General features: G+C 40.8%; 1 protein-coding gene and 1 long non-coding RNA gene across 4 annotated transcripts in view; one reads left to right on the top strand and one right to left on the bottom strand.

Annotated features, from left to right (window-relative positions):
- Positions 1 to 2412, bottom strand: part of SLC5A12 (solute carrier family 5 member 12) — a 17449-nt gene extending 15037 nt beyond the window's left edge. For both annotated transcript variants that reach the window (XM_032690449.1, XM_032690448.1), the window contains exon 1: positions 1782 to 2412. In XM_032690449.1, the coding sequence (XP_032546340.1) occupies positions 1782 to 2138 (357 nt within the window). In that variant the 5' untranslated portion in view covers positions 2139 to 2412. The remainder of the gene's footprint in view (positions 1 to 1781) is intronic.
- LOC116788092 overlaps positions 1 to 13177 on the top strand; it is a 23109-nt gene extending 9932 nt beyond the window's left edge. Inside the window, exons 3-4 of one of the 2 annotated variants that reach the window (XR_004357538.1) lie at positions 12472 to 12545; positions 12889 to 13177. This is a non-coding gene — a long non-coding RNA (uncharacterized LOC116788092). The remainder of the gene's footprint in view (positions 1 to 12471; positions 12546 to 12888) is intronic. The other variant, XR_004357539.1, reaches the window with a different exon arrangement.
- The last annotated feature ends 1406 nt before the right edge of the window (positions 13178 to 14583 follow it).

Below are 14583 nucleotides of genomic sequence, written 5' to 3' on the forward strand. Positions count from 1 at the left end.
ATCTGTACCATGTACTTGAAGTTCTAGCTGGGTTGCAGTACCTTCTCTGTATCAGGAATAACTGGAAGAGCCCAAAGGCTACAAAGGAGGGAAATTTAAAGTTCAAATGAAAGTATGTTCCAACTATACAGTGAGGAAACTTGAGCTCATCTCTAGCAGAAATAGCATTGTTTGACTCCAGTACTGGCAAAAGCGGAGGTGAAGCAGCAACGTGGAGTTTCCTAGTGCATGAGCTAAGCTGGCTTTCTCACTTGCTCTGCCTCAGCCTAAAGCCAAATCTGCACATCACCAATATGAAAAGACAAGAGAGGGGATCTTATGGACTTCCAGGTGGATGCAGAGAGGTGTTCCCAACTACCACACAACTGCAGAGGTGAGCAGATGTCTAGACCTAAAAGCTCAGATTTTAAGCCTGAATCACCACCTGGAATCTCTCTGTGGAGTCTCTGTAAAATCTCTCTGTCCCTGTGGCAGCCTCCATGCAGCCTGCCCTGGGCTGGGTTTCTCCTTGGGCCATAGTTCCATATCCCCAGCAGATACCTGGCATGGACTGCACAAGTCCTCTCTCTTTACAAGTCTCCAGGCTATGCACTATGTATTATTGCCAAAGCATCTTATTAATTTTGTTTGTGCTTGTCTTGTGTTTCTTGCATAATAAACCCCATGGTCTCCCATACGATTACATAGCTAGTTTATGTAACTTGACCTGATTCTAAAAATAATTCATGAAGCCAACAAAATCATCTTTCCAGCATACTTGAAGGGTCTCTCTGACTACAACGACACCATCGGTGTTTCAAATGACAAAAGTAATTAACTCTCTGATCTTGGATCAAAATCAGCCAGAAAATGCAACTACTTGCAGCAATGGTCAATTTTACTCTTTTCCAACCTGAAAATATTTCCAAACCCAGGCAGATCTGCTTGACCAAAGCCCTTCCTTGGGCTTGGGCTCAGAGAACATGAGCAGCCTTTCTGTTTTCAGGAAGCTCCTTGTGAACTAACCCAACTTTCCTCCTCCAATTCTTGCTTAGTTGAAACTGCCCAGAAACAGGAGCAACCAAATTTACAGCAGTTGAATAAAGTAAGTAAAATGCTATCCCAAATGGTCAGTAGCTGCCCTATGGATGTGCAGGTGATAAGGGCTGCTGCTGAACTGCATTATGAAGAAAATAATGTCTTCCAGAAAGAATGCCACGCAAAAACTCTACAAAATTCATTTAATTTCCTAGCGAATTTGTTTTCCAACCCTGTCTTTTTTTCTTCTGTCCTTTTTATTTCTGGAACAGGCCTGCCATCTTCTTTCTCTTCCTCCCATCTCAGATTTTTCGATATCCAATAGTCCACTTTTATAGTAAATTTGATCAAATTGCCATATCTAGACTAAGTTTGAATTGGATACTGTTGAATGTTGTTCTTAAAGTCTGTCTTTAATACCTGCTCTCTAAACCAGAGGGGAACACTTATAACATCAGAAGCATTTGGATATACTTAAATATTTTCCAACCATAATTTAATTTGGTACTGGTGTGTAAACCCATATCCTGTCTGTGCTGTATTTACATAACGGGATCTCTGACCCTTATTTTGTGCTTTCAACTTAAGCAACATAAACAACTAGTTTGGATAATGCAACTAGTTTCTAAAAATATTTGATGTATTGATGCGATTGTTCTGTAAAAAAACGCAGAAAGTTTTCCGTCAGAGATTTTTGTCTAAAAATACGTGCATGATACTGACTTATGTTAGAATAGTGCCTTGATTTTATGATTTTCACTTACCTCATAAGTGCTTGTTATGCCAGATCTGTAAAAGACAGGCAGAAAAAGTTCAGCAGTAAAAATGATGACAAGCGCGTATGAAAGAAAGAACAGCACAAAGGATGCCCCGTAGCGATAAACTTCAGAGGGTGTCCCCAGGACTGTTACTGCTGACATGAAGCTTGTTGTGAGAGAAAAAGCTATGGGTCCACATGTCATCTGCTTACCGCCCACCAAAAACTCCTTTGAAGTTTTTTTTTTCCTCTCTTTAACTGCAAAAAAGACTCCAATGCTGGCGCTGACCAAAAACAGTGCGGCAAAAACAGCATAGTCCCAAGCCACAAATTTTTTGACTTCCGGAGCTTCAAAGTTTGGCATTGCACCAGTTGTACAATTCTCTGTTGGAGGATTCTGGTTTACTATGACTGGTGCTCTGACCAGATTAACTCTGTTGACAGCCAAGCTGAAACTTATCTGTAGCTCATCGATGACAAATAATAAACGGAAAGGCTGTTCATCCAGATGGTGTGTTTTAGTCCAGTTCAGTTCTAAGGAGGGGAAAAAAAACGTAGCTAAGGATGAGTTAGGAAGGTGCTGAATGCTCTTTGACTCTACAGCTACTAGTGCTTCTGCCAGGCAGGCTGAAGCGAGGGACTCTAGCTGTGAAATCTGTAGTACAATCCCTTTTTATCTATGAGGTATAAATTTAGGGTTAAACATTAGCCTGACACATTGACTTGATCTGACTCTTGTCTAGCCTCTCAGCACTTTTAAATAATAAAGTGAGACAATGGAGAAATAAATAAAGGAGAGCAAAATGAAGGAAAGCTCAGTGTACAGACCTGTCCGCCTCCACATTGGGTGGACTTATAGGACAAGAGGACCTAAGAAAAGCAGATTAAACAGTAACACTTCTCTTAACTATGTCTTTGGCATAATTTGTTGAATTCAATTAATTAGGTTTTCCTTGTATGTTTTTGTTTTGTTTTAAATAAATATTCATTTTATCTCCATCAATGCCATAACAATACCTTTTCCAAAGAAGCAGGAAATGACTTGTCATCCTGAAGGATTAACTTTTACAAAGATGTAGTGTGTGGTAGTTGCAGCCCTGAAGGAAAGGTAAAGGGCATGTTTTGGATAAAAATCAAGAAAGAAATGAAGTAACCTGGGAGAGCTTTTAATAGCAGAAGTCGTTTTCTTCAGCCTTATCTTGGCTGGGGATGGATCCTCATTTCTCCTTCTTAAGTCATCAGTAAATGCAGGTAGTTTTGCTGTGTCAGTTGTACCTTCCAAATTAGTGTGTGTCCAGACCTGAAACCTCAGCTGTTCCTATGCATTGCTCAGGGGAAAGGGGAGTACGTGCACAGCAACCTTCATGGCTTAGTGCAGAGCCAAAGAAACTCCAGGACAGCCCACAGCTGGAATTGGCTTCTGTCCACATGTACAGGAGAGTAGCTGTGCAATTTTCGTGGCTGATTTTGGTGAGACTGAGTGTAAAAGGGGAGGTTGAAAGGCCTCTTTCTACTGCAGAACATGAACTAAGAAAGCCAAACAAACAGAAAACCCCGAACCAACATGCAAAGATCCTTCTTAAAAGGCACTGCTTTGTCTATAGCTGAAACACTTTGAGTCCCTAGAAGTTAAGAATATGAAGTGCACATTCGTGATGTGTGACCCAGCCTCCTGTGAAAGCCAGGTCATGGATAAAAGCTCCATCTGTTGCCATAGCACTGGTTTATGTGCTGTAACCTGTGAGTTGTCACATGGAGGGACCAGATGAGACACCAATGAATCACTTTGCATTATTGTGGAGTGTGTGAGTGAGTCAGTATAGGTAGTGTTCTGAGAATTTTCATACAACTGTGTCCAAGTGTACACCCATCGCTAGTTAATATTTCTCTTCTGTACAGAACAAATGCCTTAAGGTGTTACACTCCCAAAAAAGCAGCAACTTTCACTTGCCAGACATTCCAGAACTGTCTGTGGGGCCCGGGATAACAAATGAAAATATAAAGCAAATTAAAAAAAAAAGTCATCTGGCTCAGAAGGTTTGTCTGCCAGTCATGTTACCAAAGAAACTCTAAGTGGAAGATGCCTGTAACATCCATTCTAGGAAAATAAGGGTAGTGTAAAAAATTCCTATTGGCATAAATGTAAGCCTGCAGCAATGTTGGGGTTTTTTTGTTTGTTTGGTTTGGGGTTTTTTGTTTGTTTGTTTGTTTGTTTGTTTTAATTATGAATGGGTTTTCTAGCAGAAAAGTGGGGTTCTTTAAGTGATAGTAATTTGCACAAAGTAGAAAAAACTAATGGAATATCGAACTGAAAATCAAGTTAGAAATGTAAATTATTTTATTTATGATGCCATAGCACTCCAACACATTTTCAGCATCACTTCATGGGGTTGTTCAGAATAACAATTTTGGCAAAATCTCACATAGATAAAAATAATATAAAATAGAAATACAATTTCTAAAGAAGAAATATTTCAAAATGACACATAAACACTTGTTATTCTGTCAGGATTATATTCTGTACGTGGGAATAATTGATATTTTTATTTCCCTGAAATAACAAGAACAGTTTTATATTTTATTTGTGCAAACTCATGTGAAACAATTTTTAGCCAGGGTAAGCCAAAGAAGAAGAAGCTTGACTCTTTGAAGCTTCAATACCTCTTTCAGTATCTGACTGTGAACCAAGAATCTGACAACAAATTCCAACTTGAGTGTTTCAATTTTCCACTCAAGTCTGTTTGCATCTGAGGTCCTATTTCAGGCCCAGTTTTGGCATCTGAAATAAATGCATGAGACAGTAAAGGTAAGGGTGTTCCTAATGGGCAGGCCAGCTTCCTGCAGTCAGGCAGGAAAACCTGCAAGGAATGCTCTTTTCCGTGAACTGCTGTACCTTTTTGCCCTTGATTTTTGGGAACATTAAGAACAGCCCTTTAAGTGGGAGAGGAGAGATGTCTTGAATGAATGACTATATATCATTGCATCTTTCAGTATGAAACTAGGAAAAAGTCAAAGCTCAATTCAGCATTATATTAGCCTGAGAGTTATCTTCTAACGCTTGCCAGATGCACCTGTTTTATCCTAATCTCCAAAAAAATGATTCTCTATGTATCACACCTTGAATTTTGTTCCCTAGGAGGAATAAAGGGAAGCTGAAGCCTCCTCTGTCTGCTCCTCTCATCACCACAGCTGGTGCACATTGTGCACCCTTTTTTCCTTTGGGTGCATACTTTGCATAGTATCCATAAACAGCCTCTTAATATTGTTATAAAAAATAATTATTACATATATTTCTCGAGGCACATCTTTTCTAGCCCCTAGATTTGAAAGGTCCTCTATTTAGTATATCGCCCTACAAACCAATGGGGCCTGATGGGATTAATCCAAGAATCCTCAAAGAACTCCTGATTTTCAAGAAGGGCAAGAAGAAGGACCCTGGAAACTGCAGGCCCGTCAGTCTCACTTCAGTGCCTGGTAAAGTTATGGAGAAGATTATTCTGGGAAGTACTGAAAAAAACCTGAAAGACAACACAGTCATTGGTCACAACCAGCATGGCTTCAGGAGAGGAAAGTTCCTGCTTCTCAAGGCTGATTTTCTTTTATGACAAGCTAACGCACCTAGTGGATCAAGGGAAGCCAGGTGATGGAATCTTTCTGGATTTCAGCAAAACTTTTGATATTTTCTCTCACAGGATCCTTCTGGACAAAATGTCCAGCTCACAGCTGGATAAACACATCAGGTGGTGGGGGAGCAGTTGGCTCATGGGTCGATCACAGAGGGTGACAGTGACTGGGGTGACATCAGACTGGTGACCTGTCACTAGTGGGGTTCTACAGGGCTCCATCTCAGGCCCTGAACTCCTCAACATCCTCATAAATGACTTGGACGCAGGACTGGAAGGGACACTGAGCAAGTTTGCACATGACACAGAACTGGGAGGAGCTGTTGACTCCCTGGAAGGCAGAGAGGCCCTCAGAGAGACCTGGACAAGTGACAGGACTGGGCAATCAGCAACTGTGTGAAGTTCAACAAGGGAAAGTGCTGGATTCTCCACCTGGGATGGGGCAACCCCAAATGTACAGACAGACTGGGGAATGAGATGCTGGAAACCAGTGCTGTGAAAGTGACCTGGAGGTCCTGATTCATGGCAAGTTGAATATGAGTCAGCAGTGCCCTGGCAGGCAGGAGGGCCAACCGTGTCCTGGGGGCCATCAGGCAAAGCATCACCAGGCGGTTGAGGGAGGGGATTGTCCTGCTCTGCTCTGACCTGGGGCGGCCTCACCTTGAATATTGTGGCGGTTTTGGTGTCTGCAATATAAGGAAGATATTAAGCTATTGGAGAGTGTCCAAAGGAGGGCAATGAGGATGGTGAAGGGCCTTGAGGGGAAGTCGTGTGAGGAGCAGCTGAGGGCACTTGGTGTGTTCAGCCTGGAGGAGACTGAGGGGAGACCTCATTGCAGTTACAACTTCCTTGTGAGGGGCAGAGGAGGGGCAGGCACTGATCTCTGTGGTGACCAGTGACAGAACCCAGGGGAATGGCCTGAAGTTGTGTCATGGGAGGTTGAGGTTGGATATTAGAAGAAGGTTCTTCCCCCAGAGGGTGGTTGGGCACTGAACAGGCTCCCCAGGGCAGTGGTCACAGCACCAAGGCTGACAGAGTTCAAGAAGTGTTTGGTCAATACTTTCAGGTACAGGGTGTGACTCTTGAGGGTGGTCCTGTGCAGGGCTAAGGGTTGGACTCAACGATCCTTGTGCATCCCTTCTAGCTCAACATATTCTGTGATTCTGTAAAAAGCATTTAAAGTGCAGCTGTTGGGTAAATACCTGTGCAGTACTGAAGAATACTTTTTTTTCCTCCTAATAATGCAGATACTAGAATCAAGTCTGTGAATGGTTTATTTTGCTATATAATAGACAAGGGGTTTACTGTGGCCTGATACATGACTGAATTATTTTCTTGTTCCTTTTCAATATTTTTTAATATCAAGCTGTGAAAAATTCATAGAAAGAGGCACTGGAGGATTAACACCACATTTAACTGGACAGCTGAAAAAGAAATAGTAACTAGTTTATGGAGAAAAAGTAAATTTCTGAACCAAAAAATGCTCTGTAAAATCAGTAGTGTGTCATCCAGAAGTCCTGTTACACTTAGGGGTTATTATCTTCCCTTGACAGTGGACTTTGGCCATTCTCAAGAGGCTCCTCTTTAATGATTATTCTTTCCTCAGAACGACATGCTCGTTTGACTATAAAAAGATCATTATAGTGCAGTAGTATGGGCAACTGCAGGTATTGCTTAGAGTTTCAAAATAGATCATTCTCTGGGGACACAAAGTCCTCCCCATGGGATCGCTCTTCCCTGGCGGCACCAGGTCACGTCAGGACACCCAGCGGGGACTGTGGCCAGTGGTCAGGACTCATCCTGCACTTCTACTTCCCTCTGTTTTGCATTGTAGGATGCAAACTTAGTGGAGTCACTTGCCAACCCATTTGCTCACTTTGTGAATGTTTTTCAGGAGAAAAATGCCTGGTTTGCACTGAGAATTGGATTTTTTTCTACAAAGACAGCGAGCTGGGGAACTTTGTGAGGAGAAATACTGTTAATCTGATACACTGGATTTTGGATAGTCATATTATCAAGAAAAAGAAGCATCTTAAAATAATGTCAGTTATCATTTACCCCTCCAAAACAATAGTGCAGGGAATGAGGGCTGTGCAGCTTCAGTTTTCCAAGGCTCCAAGCCATCCTCACAGCTTCCCAGCTGCCTCTCCCACGGGCCCCTCCACAGGTTCATGCTGGGCACCTGGGTGGCTCTGGTCCTTCAGTTCCCTGGAATTTTATAATAGAGGGAAAAGTAGCATATAGGAAAGGAGTCAGCTGCTTATCTATCCGGGATAACGATTCATTTTCCAGGAATGGCACAGGTATGAAAGATGTTTTGATCCAAATATTGGTCAAAATAAACCATAACTATTGCAGTCAGACCACAAGTTGCATAGCCCATGCAATAGCTCCTGTAGCAGATTGGAGTGGGGTGGAGGTGTGAAACAGCTGCTGCAGACCTGCTTGCAAAGCAGAGCAAGTTGGAAAGGCTGCTCTGCTCTTGGTTTGGACACCAAGGAGTTAAGGCTGTACTTTGGAATGTTTCTATTTTCCACTTAGACACTGTGGCAAACACTTCTTGAAAGGTGGGACTGGAGAATGTCCCACCCTGTTTTGGAGCACTCCCTGGTTATCACATCAGGATAATTTTAGCTGTGATGGGTCTCATACTTGCTCTGCTCTGATGTCCATCCACTGATGCAAGTTCCTGGGTTTCAGAGGAAGCTTCCAGAATCAAATGTCTTACTTTTTTAGCTGATTTTGACAACATAAACCTCTGTGGGAGAGATAGGGAGCATGCACGAGGGTGAGCATGACAGAGAGAAGGGAAGGAGACTGAAAGGAAGGCAGGACTAGTCTGTGCTGGGGAAATTCATACCACATTGGCTGTTTCAGATCCTTGCAGGGAAGAGTAGAGTGCTAGTAGTCTGAGAAAACATAACTAATTTCTCTGAAAACAGGCCTTATTTCTGTTTGGCTTACAGCTTTGCAGACTAAAGCTGTTAAATTGGGTTTTTCTTTTTGTTTGCTGAACAAGTTAAGAGGTTGTAAAACTTGTGGACTGGCAAAAGGATGAGCCATCCTGATCCCAGTGTGTCTCAGCAGACAGCAGTCAAGGACTGAATAAAACAGCAGCATTACATTCCACTTTGTTTTAAAGTGAGAATAAGGAACAGCAAAAGTGAGGCACTTTATATGTACATCAAAAAGCACTTTGGGGAGTATGTAGCACCTGGGAAGGAAATAGGGAGTTGAGATCTCACTGCAGCTGATTTAAAGATAAAGAAATGGAGTGTACTTTAAGAGGATGAAAAAGCAATGTGTGCTTCACTATTTCTGTGCTGTTAAAAGCTCCAGAAACCAAGTCATCTGATTTGGTCATCAATTGTTAATAAGTAGTAGAAATACTGCCTCAACCCTGCAAAAGAAGCATTTGGAAGCAGTCTGGCAGCAGTGTTAAGAATAGAGAGATGATGTGCATTTAACAGGATTGTTAAGGGTGCATACAGAAGCCTGTGCAGGCTGTGGGCAGCTTTAATTAGCATCCTTAGTTACAATAAAGCTGAGGATCACAACCCTTCACTCACCTGTGTATTACCCCAGCACAAGTAAAGGGGATATTCAGGTGCTCCCTGATGAATGAAGCTGTCTAGCACTAAACAGGCCTGATGTCTTCCCCCAGATTAGATGGTTCATGCACTCCCATGAAGCTGTGGTATAAAAACAACATTTTTCCACATCACAGAAAATGCAAAACAAAAAAGACCTTTCTAGTAGGACTTGCAGATCAATCATCTTTAACTAATCTTTTTTTATTGACTTATTTGTTTTATCACTTTCACTTTTCATTCTTAACGTACTTCAAAAGGTATCTCTTCATCCTGTTCTGTCCATATAATTTCACTCTCCTTTTATACCCACATCCTTATCTTGATATAGATTACAGTGCAATATTACCACACTGCAAAAATTTTTGTGCATTTTTCTGTGAAGAGAATAGCTTCTCTTGAACTGTTTAACGACTCAGATATTGCCAGTTATCATTGCATTCCTGCAAATATTATCTGCTCTTTTTTTCCCCAAACTTAAAATAAATTAAAATGAGCAAAGGTGAAGAGCTAGTCATAGTTAAACTAATCCATCAAAATAAATAAATTAATAGGATTTTGCCAGCAACTGCACAATACATTTTGCTTGGAAGAATCAGGTGGAAGAGCGGGCCTGCTCTAATCTTGCCTCTAACGTGTTCCAGGGGGCATGAGGTGAGGAGGAAAGGGGTTGGGCCATGGCTTTTCCATAGGTCTTTGCCCTGACAGATGTTTTCATCTGTCATGCATCTGAGGGACTTAAGTTCTTGATGCTTTGCTAAAATCTCATAATTAATTTAAATTTAGGTATATGAGCTTTAGTTTGGACCTTTCCTTGGGCTACCTTTAAGGCTGCAGAAAGCAGAGAGGCCCCATAGAGAGAAACCTCGACAAATTAGAGATCTGGGCAGCCACCAACTGTATAGAGCTTAACAAGGGCAAGTGAAGGGTACCAAAGAAATATTATTACATAGAGTGAATATTAGGAATTGGAGAAAGTATATTTGGCTGAATGGAAAACAGCCTTTGCCACTAGACAGTGGCTGGCGAGGGGTTCACATGCAATGCCACATCAGCCTGTTTCATGAGAGCTGAGCCTGCGCTCTGCACCTTGTGTGAAGCTGGACGTATGACATGCTGCCACAGTAATTGCTTAGAAATCAGGACAAGGGATATCATAGCAGTGGGAATGGCTGTAAAAAAGTCTCTGGAATTTGCTTATGTGAACTCTCACTCCCATATCTGTTGGTTCCGTTTGATAAATCGATCAGCTTTTCACGTGCTGTTGACTCCAGGATAGCAGGGACACCTTTGTCTTACTTGCTTTGGGAAAGCAGGGGTGTAACTTCAGCATTACTGAAGGAAACTCGTGCCCTGCTTGCCTGGGGACAGGTAGGGGAAGCAGATTACATTTTGGACACAGATTCAAGAGAGGATCTCTGAACAGATACCACAAGGACTCCAGCCCTCAGCAGTACCTTCTGCTTTTGGCCTGATAAGCCAGAGGAATATCTGAGGGTCACACCAACTATCAGGAATCATATTGAGGAATACAAAACATCAGCTGGAGGCACACATCAGCAGCCCTTTTTATTTCCTTTAGGAGTATGTAAACAACTGCTTTCTGCTCAAAAGCAAATGTCTTCCTTATGCCCAAAAGAAGCATTTGCAGGGCACTGCGACTTGCCCACCATCAGCTGCCTCTCACACAACCAATAGGTACTGACACATGGGGTCAGCAGGGGGTTGCCTTGGGAGCTCCAAATTCCACCAGTGAGGGTTTGGGCTGGGATCACACAGTATGTGAAAAATCCTAATTTAAATTAAAGCCAGTTACAGCAAAATTTAAATTTCCATTGTGCTGTTAGCTTTCCTGCTTGCTGCCTGCTGAAGCTTTTCTCTTGCAGGTGATAGAAAAAGGAGATAAATTGTGTTGATGTCTAGGTGGTAGCTTAAATCACAGAAGTTATGGTCTATTGTTTATTTACAGGAAGTTTGTTAAATGATGACAAATACCCCAAATTTCTTCACTGAAAGGGTGGTAAGGCACTCTAATAGGCTGCCCAGGGAAGTGATGGAATCACCATCCTTGGCACGTTCAAAAAGCATCTGGATGTGGCAGCTGGGGAAATGGTTTAGTGATGGACTTGGCAGTGCTGGGCTAGCAGTTGGACTTGATGATCTTTTTCAACCTTAATGATTCTATGATTCTATGAAGTATCAGGTTTTGTGTGATTCTGTCTTTATCCTACTATATAAAATGTGTTTGCCTCATGGCGACCTACATGTCCATTCATTCTGTGGCTTTGTGTGTGCACACGTGTGCACATATCTATGTATAAGAAGCAGATATGTATGTTTGTGAAGTAGAGGGGCCGTGGAGGTTTGGTGTATATTACTTCTTCCATTATTCGTGTTGGTTTTGTTTGGGATTTTGCTTTTTGTCGTGTATATGAAAATACTCTGGAGTGGTTCTCAGTTTAAGCTACAGGGAGTTGGATGTTGCTTTTATTCAATCTTTTGCTCATTTGGAATCTTGACTCTGAGCACACATGTTGAACAGTTTTGGAAAACTGACCCCTGAAATAAAGTATGGAAAGAAAAAATATTACGATAGTAGAATGCGACATTGGAAATATACTTAGGTTCAGCAATAAATTCTAAACCTAGATATTTGCTATATATGAAGGCCTATGGTGGAAAAGCTGAAGTTTTATTGCAGAGATTGTTCAAGAGAGATGAGGGGTTTTTTTCCTCACATGACACATGGAGCATTTTAAACACATCCCTTAAGAAGAAAAACTTCTTTATCTTATGTAAATGTAAACAGACCATCTCTCCATTGCATCTTTACCCACTGTTGCCTTGATGGAAGGAAAAATTAGAAGTGAAATAAATCTTACCTGTCTCCTGCAGGCTTGAGATCAATTACTTTGTGTCTATTTTATGTTCCTTTTAAATCTCTGACAGGTAAACCAAAAAATTCAGGGTAAGTCACTTGCTGTTGGGAGCCTGAAAACTTCACCGTGAAAGAATTTTGAACATGGGGATGACAGGAATTGTTTTTCACCATTCTGGTTTTTGCAACTCATCTTCTTGCTTCTCCTTCTTGTACATATGGCACCCAGTGCAGGGTAGTAGCCTGCAGAATTTTTGAATAATCTGTTTACTACTGCTGTAGGGTTTTCCCTGTTTGTTTTTAAAGTCTGCTTGTTTTGGTTTGGGGCTTTTTTCTGTTTTTATTTTTTTTAATTAACATCTTCGTTGTTTTATTTTTGATGTTGTTTTGCTCTGTAACATCTGTGGAACGTTAACGATTGCTTTTAATTTATAGGAGAGAAGGGAAAACTGAGAGGCTGCAGTCTTTTTTAGATTTACTTTTCGAGTGGGGTTTGTCTGTGGGTGAAGACTTGGAAACAGGACTTCTGATCCCATGCCTAACTCCTGCCAACTGGCTGCATGAGTCTGGATTAGTAATTCACTCTTTTATCTTCCTTTTCCACAGGAAAGAAAAATAAAACAGACCAGATGCTGCACTTGAGCTGTCTGAAAAGGCATGGCTAATCAGCTTTTTAACAGGTAGCCAAAGGTTGCTAAATCTTACAGTGCTGCACGGGGAAACACTTTCAGATGGGTCCAGATCCCACTCCCAACGCAAAAATATTTGTGTTGCTGTATCTCTACTCCTTTTTTCAGTTCCATAAATACATTTTGACAGGCATTTGTAGTTACAACCTAAATACTCTTTACAGCCTGTAAATCTTTGATTTATAACTGTAGGACACCGTTCTTAGAATGCTATCTAATCTCATAATTCAAAGGGGCAATCGGAGGACTGTTCCTCCTAAATACTGCTGTGTACCTTAAACATTTGTGAATTCATTTTGCAATGTGCATAATTCCTTATTATTTTTCTTCCCAGAGTGTGATGACTAGGTACTCCATGACATAGCACCATCTGAGAACTGACACCACTGGAGGAGAAACAATTAATCTGGAAATGATAATATAGAAATTGGGACACATCTGTATAGAAGGCTTGGACTAACACTCTTTTGGAAACAAGTGTCTTGGAATGAGTTTTTTTCCCCTTGGAGTTATGAGTGAAATTTGTGAGACTGCTTTTATATTGCTCTGATGGAAACACAGGCAGTGTGATTGAGCACCTTGCTTACGAATTAGTAGTAGTAGAGTAACACTCTTGCACTTCACTGTCATGTTTGTGTCATAATTTTTTTTTGAAGTTGACTAATTTAGAAGAAAGACATGAGAACTATATGTAATTTATACCTTTATAATTGGGGTAAAACTCCTATACCAACAACATTTTGCTCTTTGTGTTCCAGTGAGTATTGTTTCTGGGCTCTGTGTGGATTTAGATGGTGTCAAAATAATAGCTAAATAGAAAATACTGAACTCAAAACCACATCAAGCTTTGATGTTGGTTCCTCCGTCGTTTGGAATAATTCAAGGTAGGCAGAAGTCGTATGGCAAATTCAGCAACTTCCCACACTATTAAGGAGAATCAATCAGTTATTTGAATTTAAACATTTAACTTAGAAAAGGCAAAATTAATTCAGATTTTTGCAAGCAGTAATCACACTTTTGTCCAAGAATGAAATACGGGAAGCTGTGCTAGTATTAAAGTCATTCCTAAGATAACACTAGAGTAGAACATGCTTTTGATACCCAGTGAAAGATTTTATGTGGTTGTTGCTGTTCTGTATGAAATTTCCTGGAAGAGAGCAGGCAATGTCCCCCTTCCTACCCCTTCACCCATGCTGTTGGATTGAAATCAGAATATGTCAAGAGATTGCATTTCTTGTAGGGAATTAGCTATTGGATTTGCCACATGAAAAAGTGAAATGAAATAAAAATTATTTCCAAAGACAATCTTAGATAATGTTTGGAGGAAATAAAGAATTGCATATATTCATTTTCTATAGCATCACAGTTTGAAAAAACTGGGAACATATTATCCTCTAGATACCTCAAAATGAGATACTGCTGCCCAATCTCATAAATCTCTTCACATCAAATCTTATCTGATCTCATAAAGTCCTCACAGCTGTAGTTCAAATTCAGCTTTCATTTAACCCCTGTGTAAATCAGTAGGAAACATTTTGAAAATAATGCAGTTGTTTTTTAATTCCATGGATCCAGTGCTACAGTAACTGCCACGATACGTTACTTTGATTCATAGACAATGGTATTTTAATTAATTACACAGTCCTCTCTATATGAGTAAGTTATAAATTGACTATTTCTCTCAATTTTTACCATATAAATTGCCAAAAAGTCAGCGGCATTGCCCACGGAAGCAAGCTGATAGTGGTGTCAACCACACTTTGACAATGATTTTGCAGCACACATGAATGCATGCTTTTCTCATGCTCAACTTACACATATCACATCTGCTATATATTATTTTGTGGTATTTTTCATATATTATGTGGTATGTTTTAATTCTTCAGTGGATGAAACTCCTGATATTCAATCTCATGCTGGTGAGGAAAATCTGTGATCAAAAGATAGGAAGTCTTTGGGGCACATGAAGAAGGTTCTACACCTTGTGACATTCTTATGTCTTTATTCTCCTACCACTTCATTGTATCTC

The sequence above is a fragment of the Chiroxiphia lanceolata genome, chromosome 6 (genome assembly GCF_009829145.1).
Source record: "Chiroxiphia lanceolata isolate bChiLan1 chromosome 6, bChiLan1.pri, whole genome shotgun sequence".
In the NCBI taxonomy this organism is placed as follows: Eukaryota; Metazoa; Chordata; class Aves; order Passeriformes; family Pipridae; genus Chiroxiphia; species Chiroxiphia lanceolata.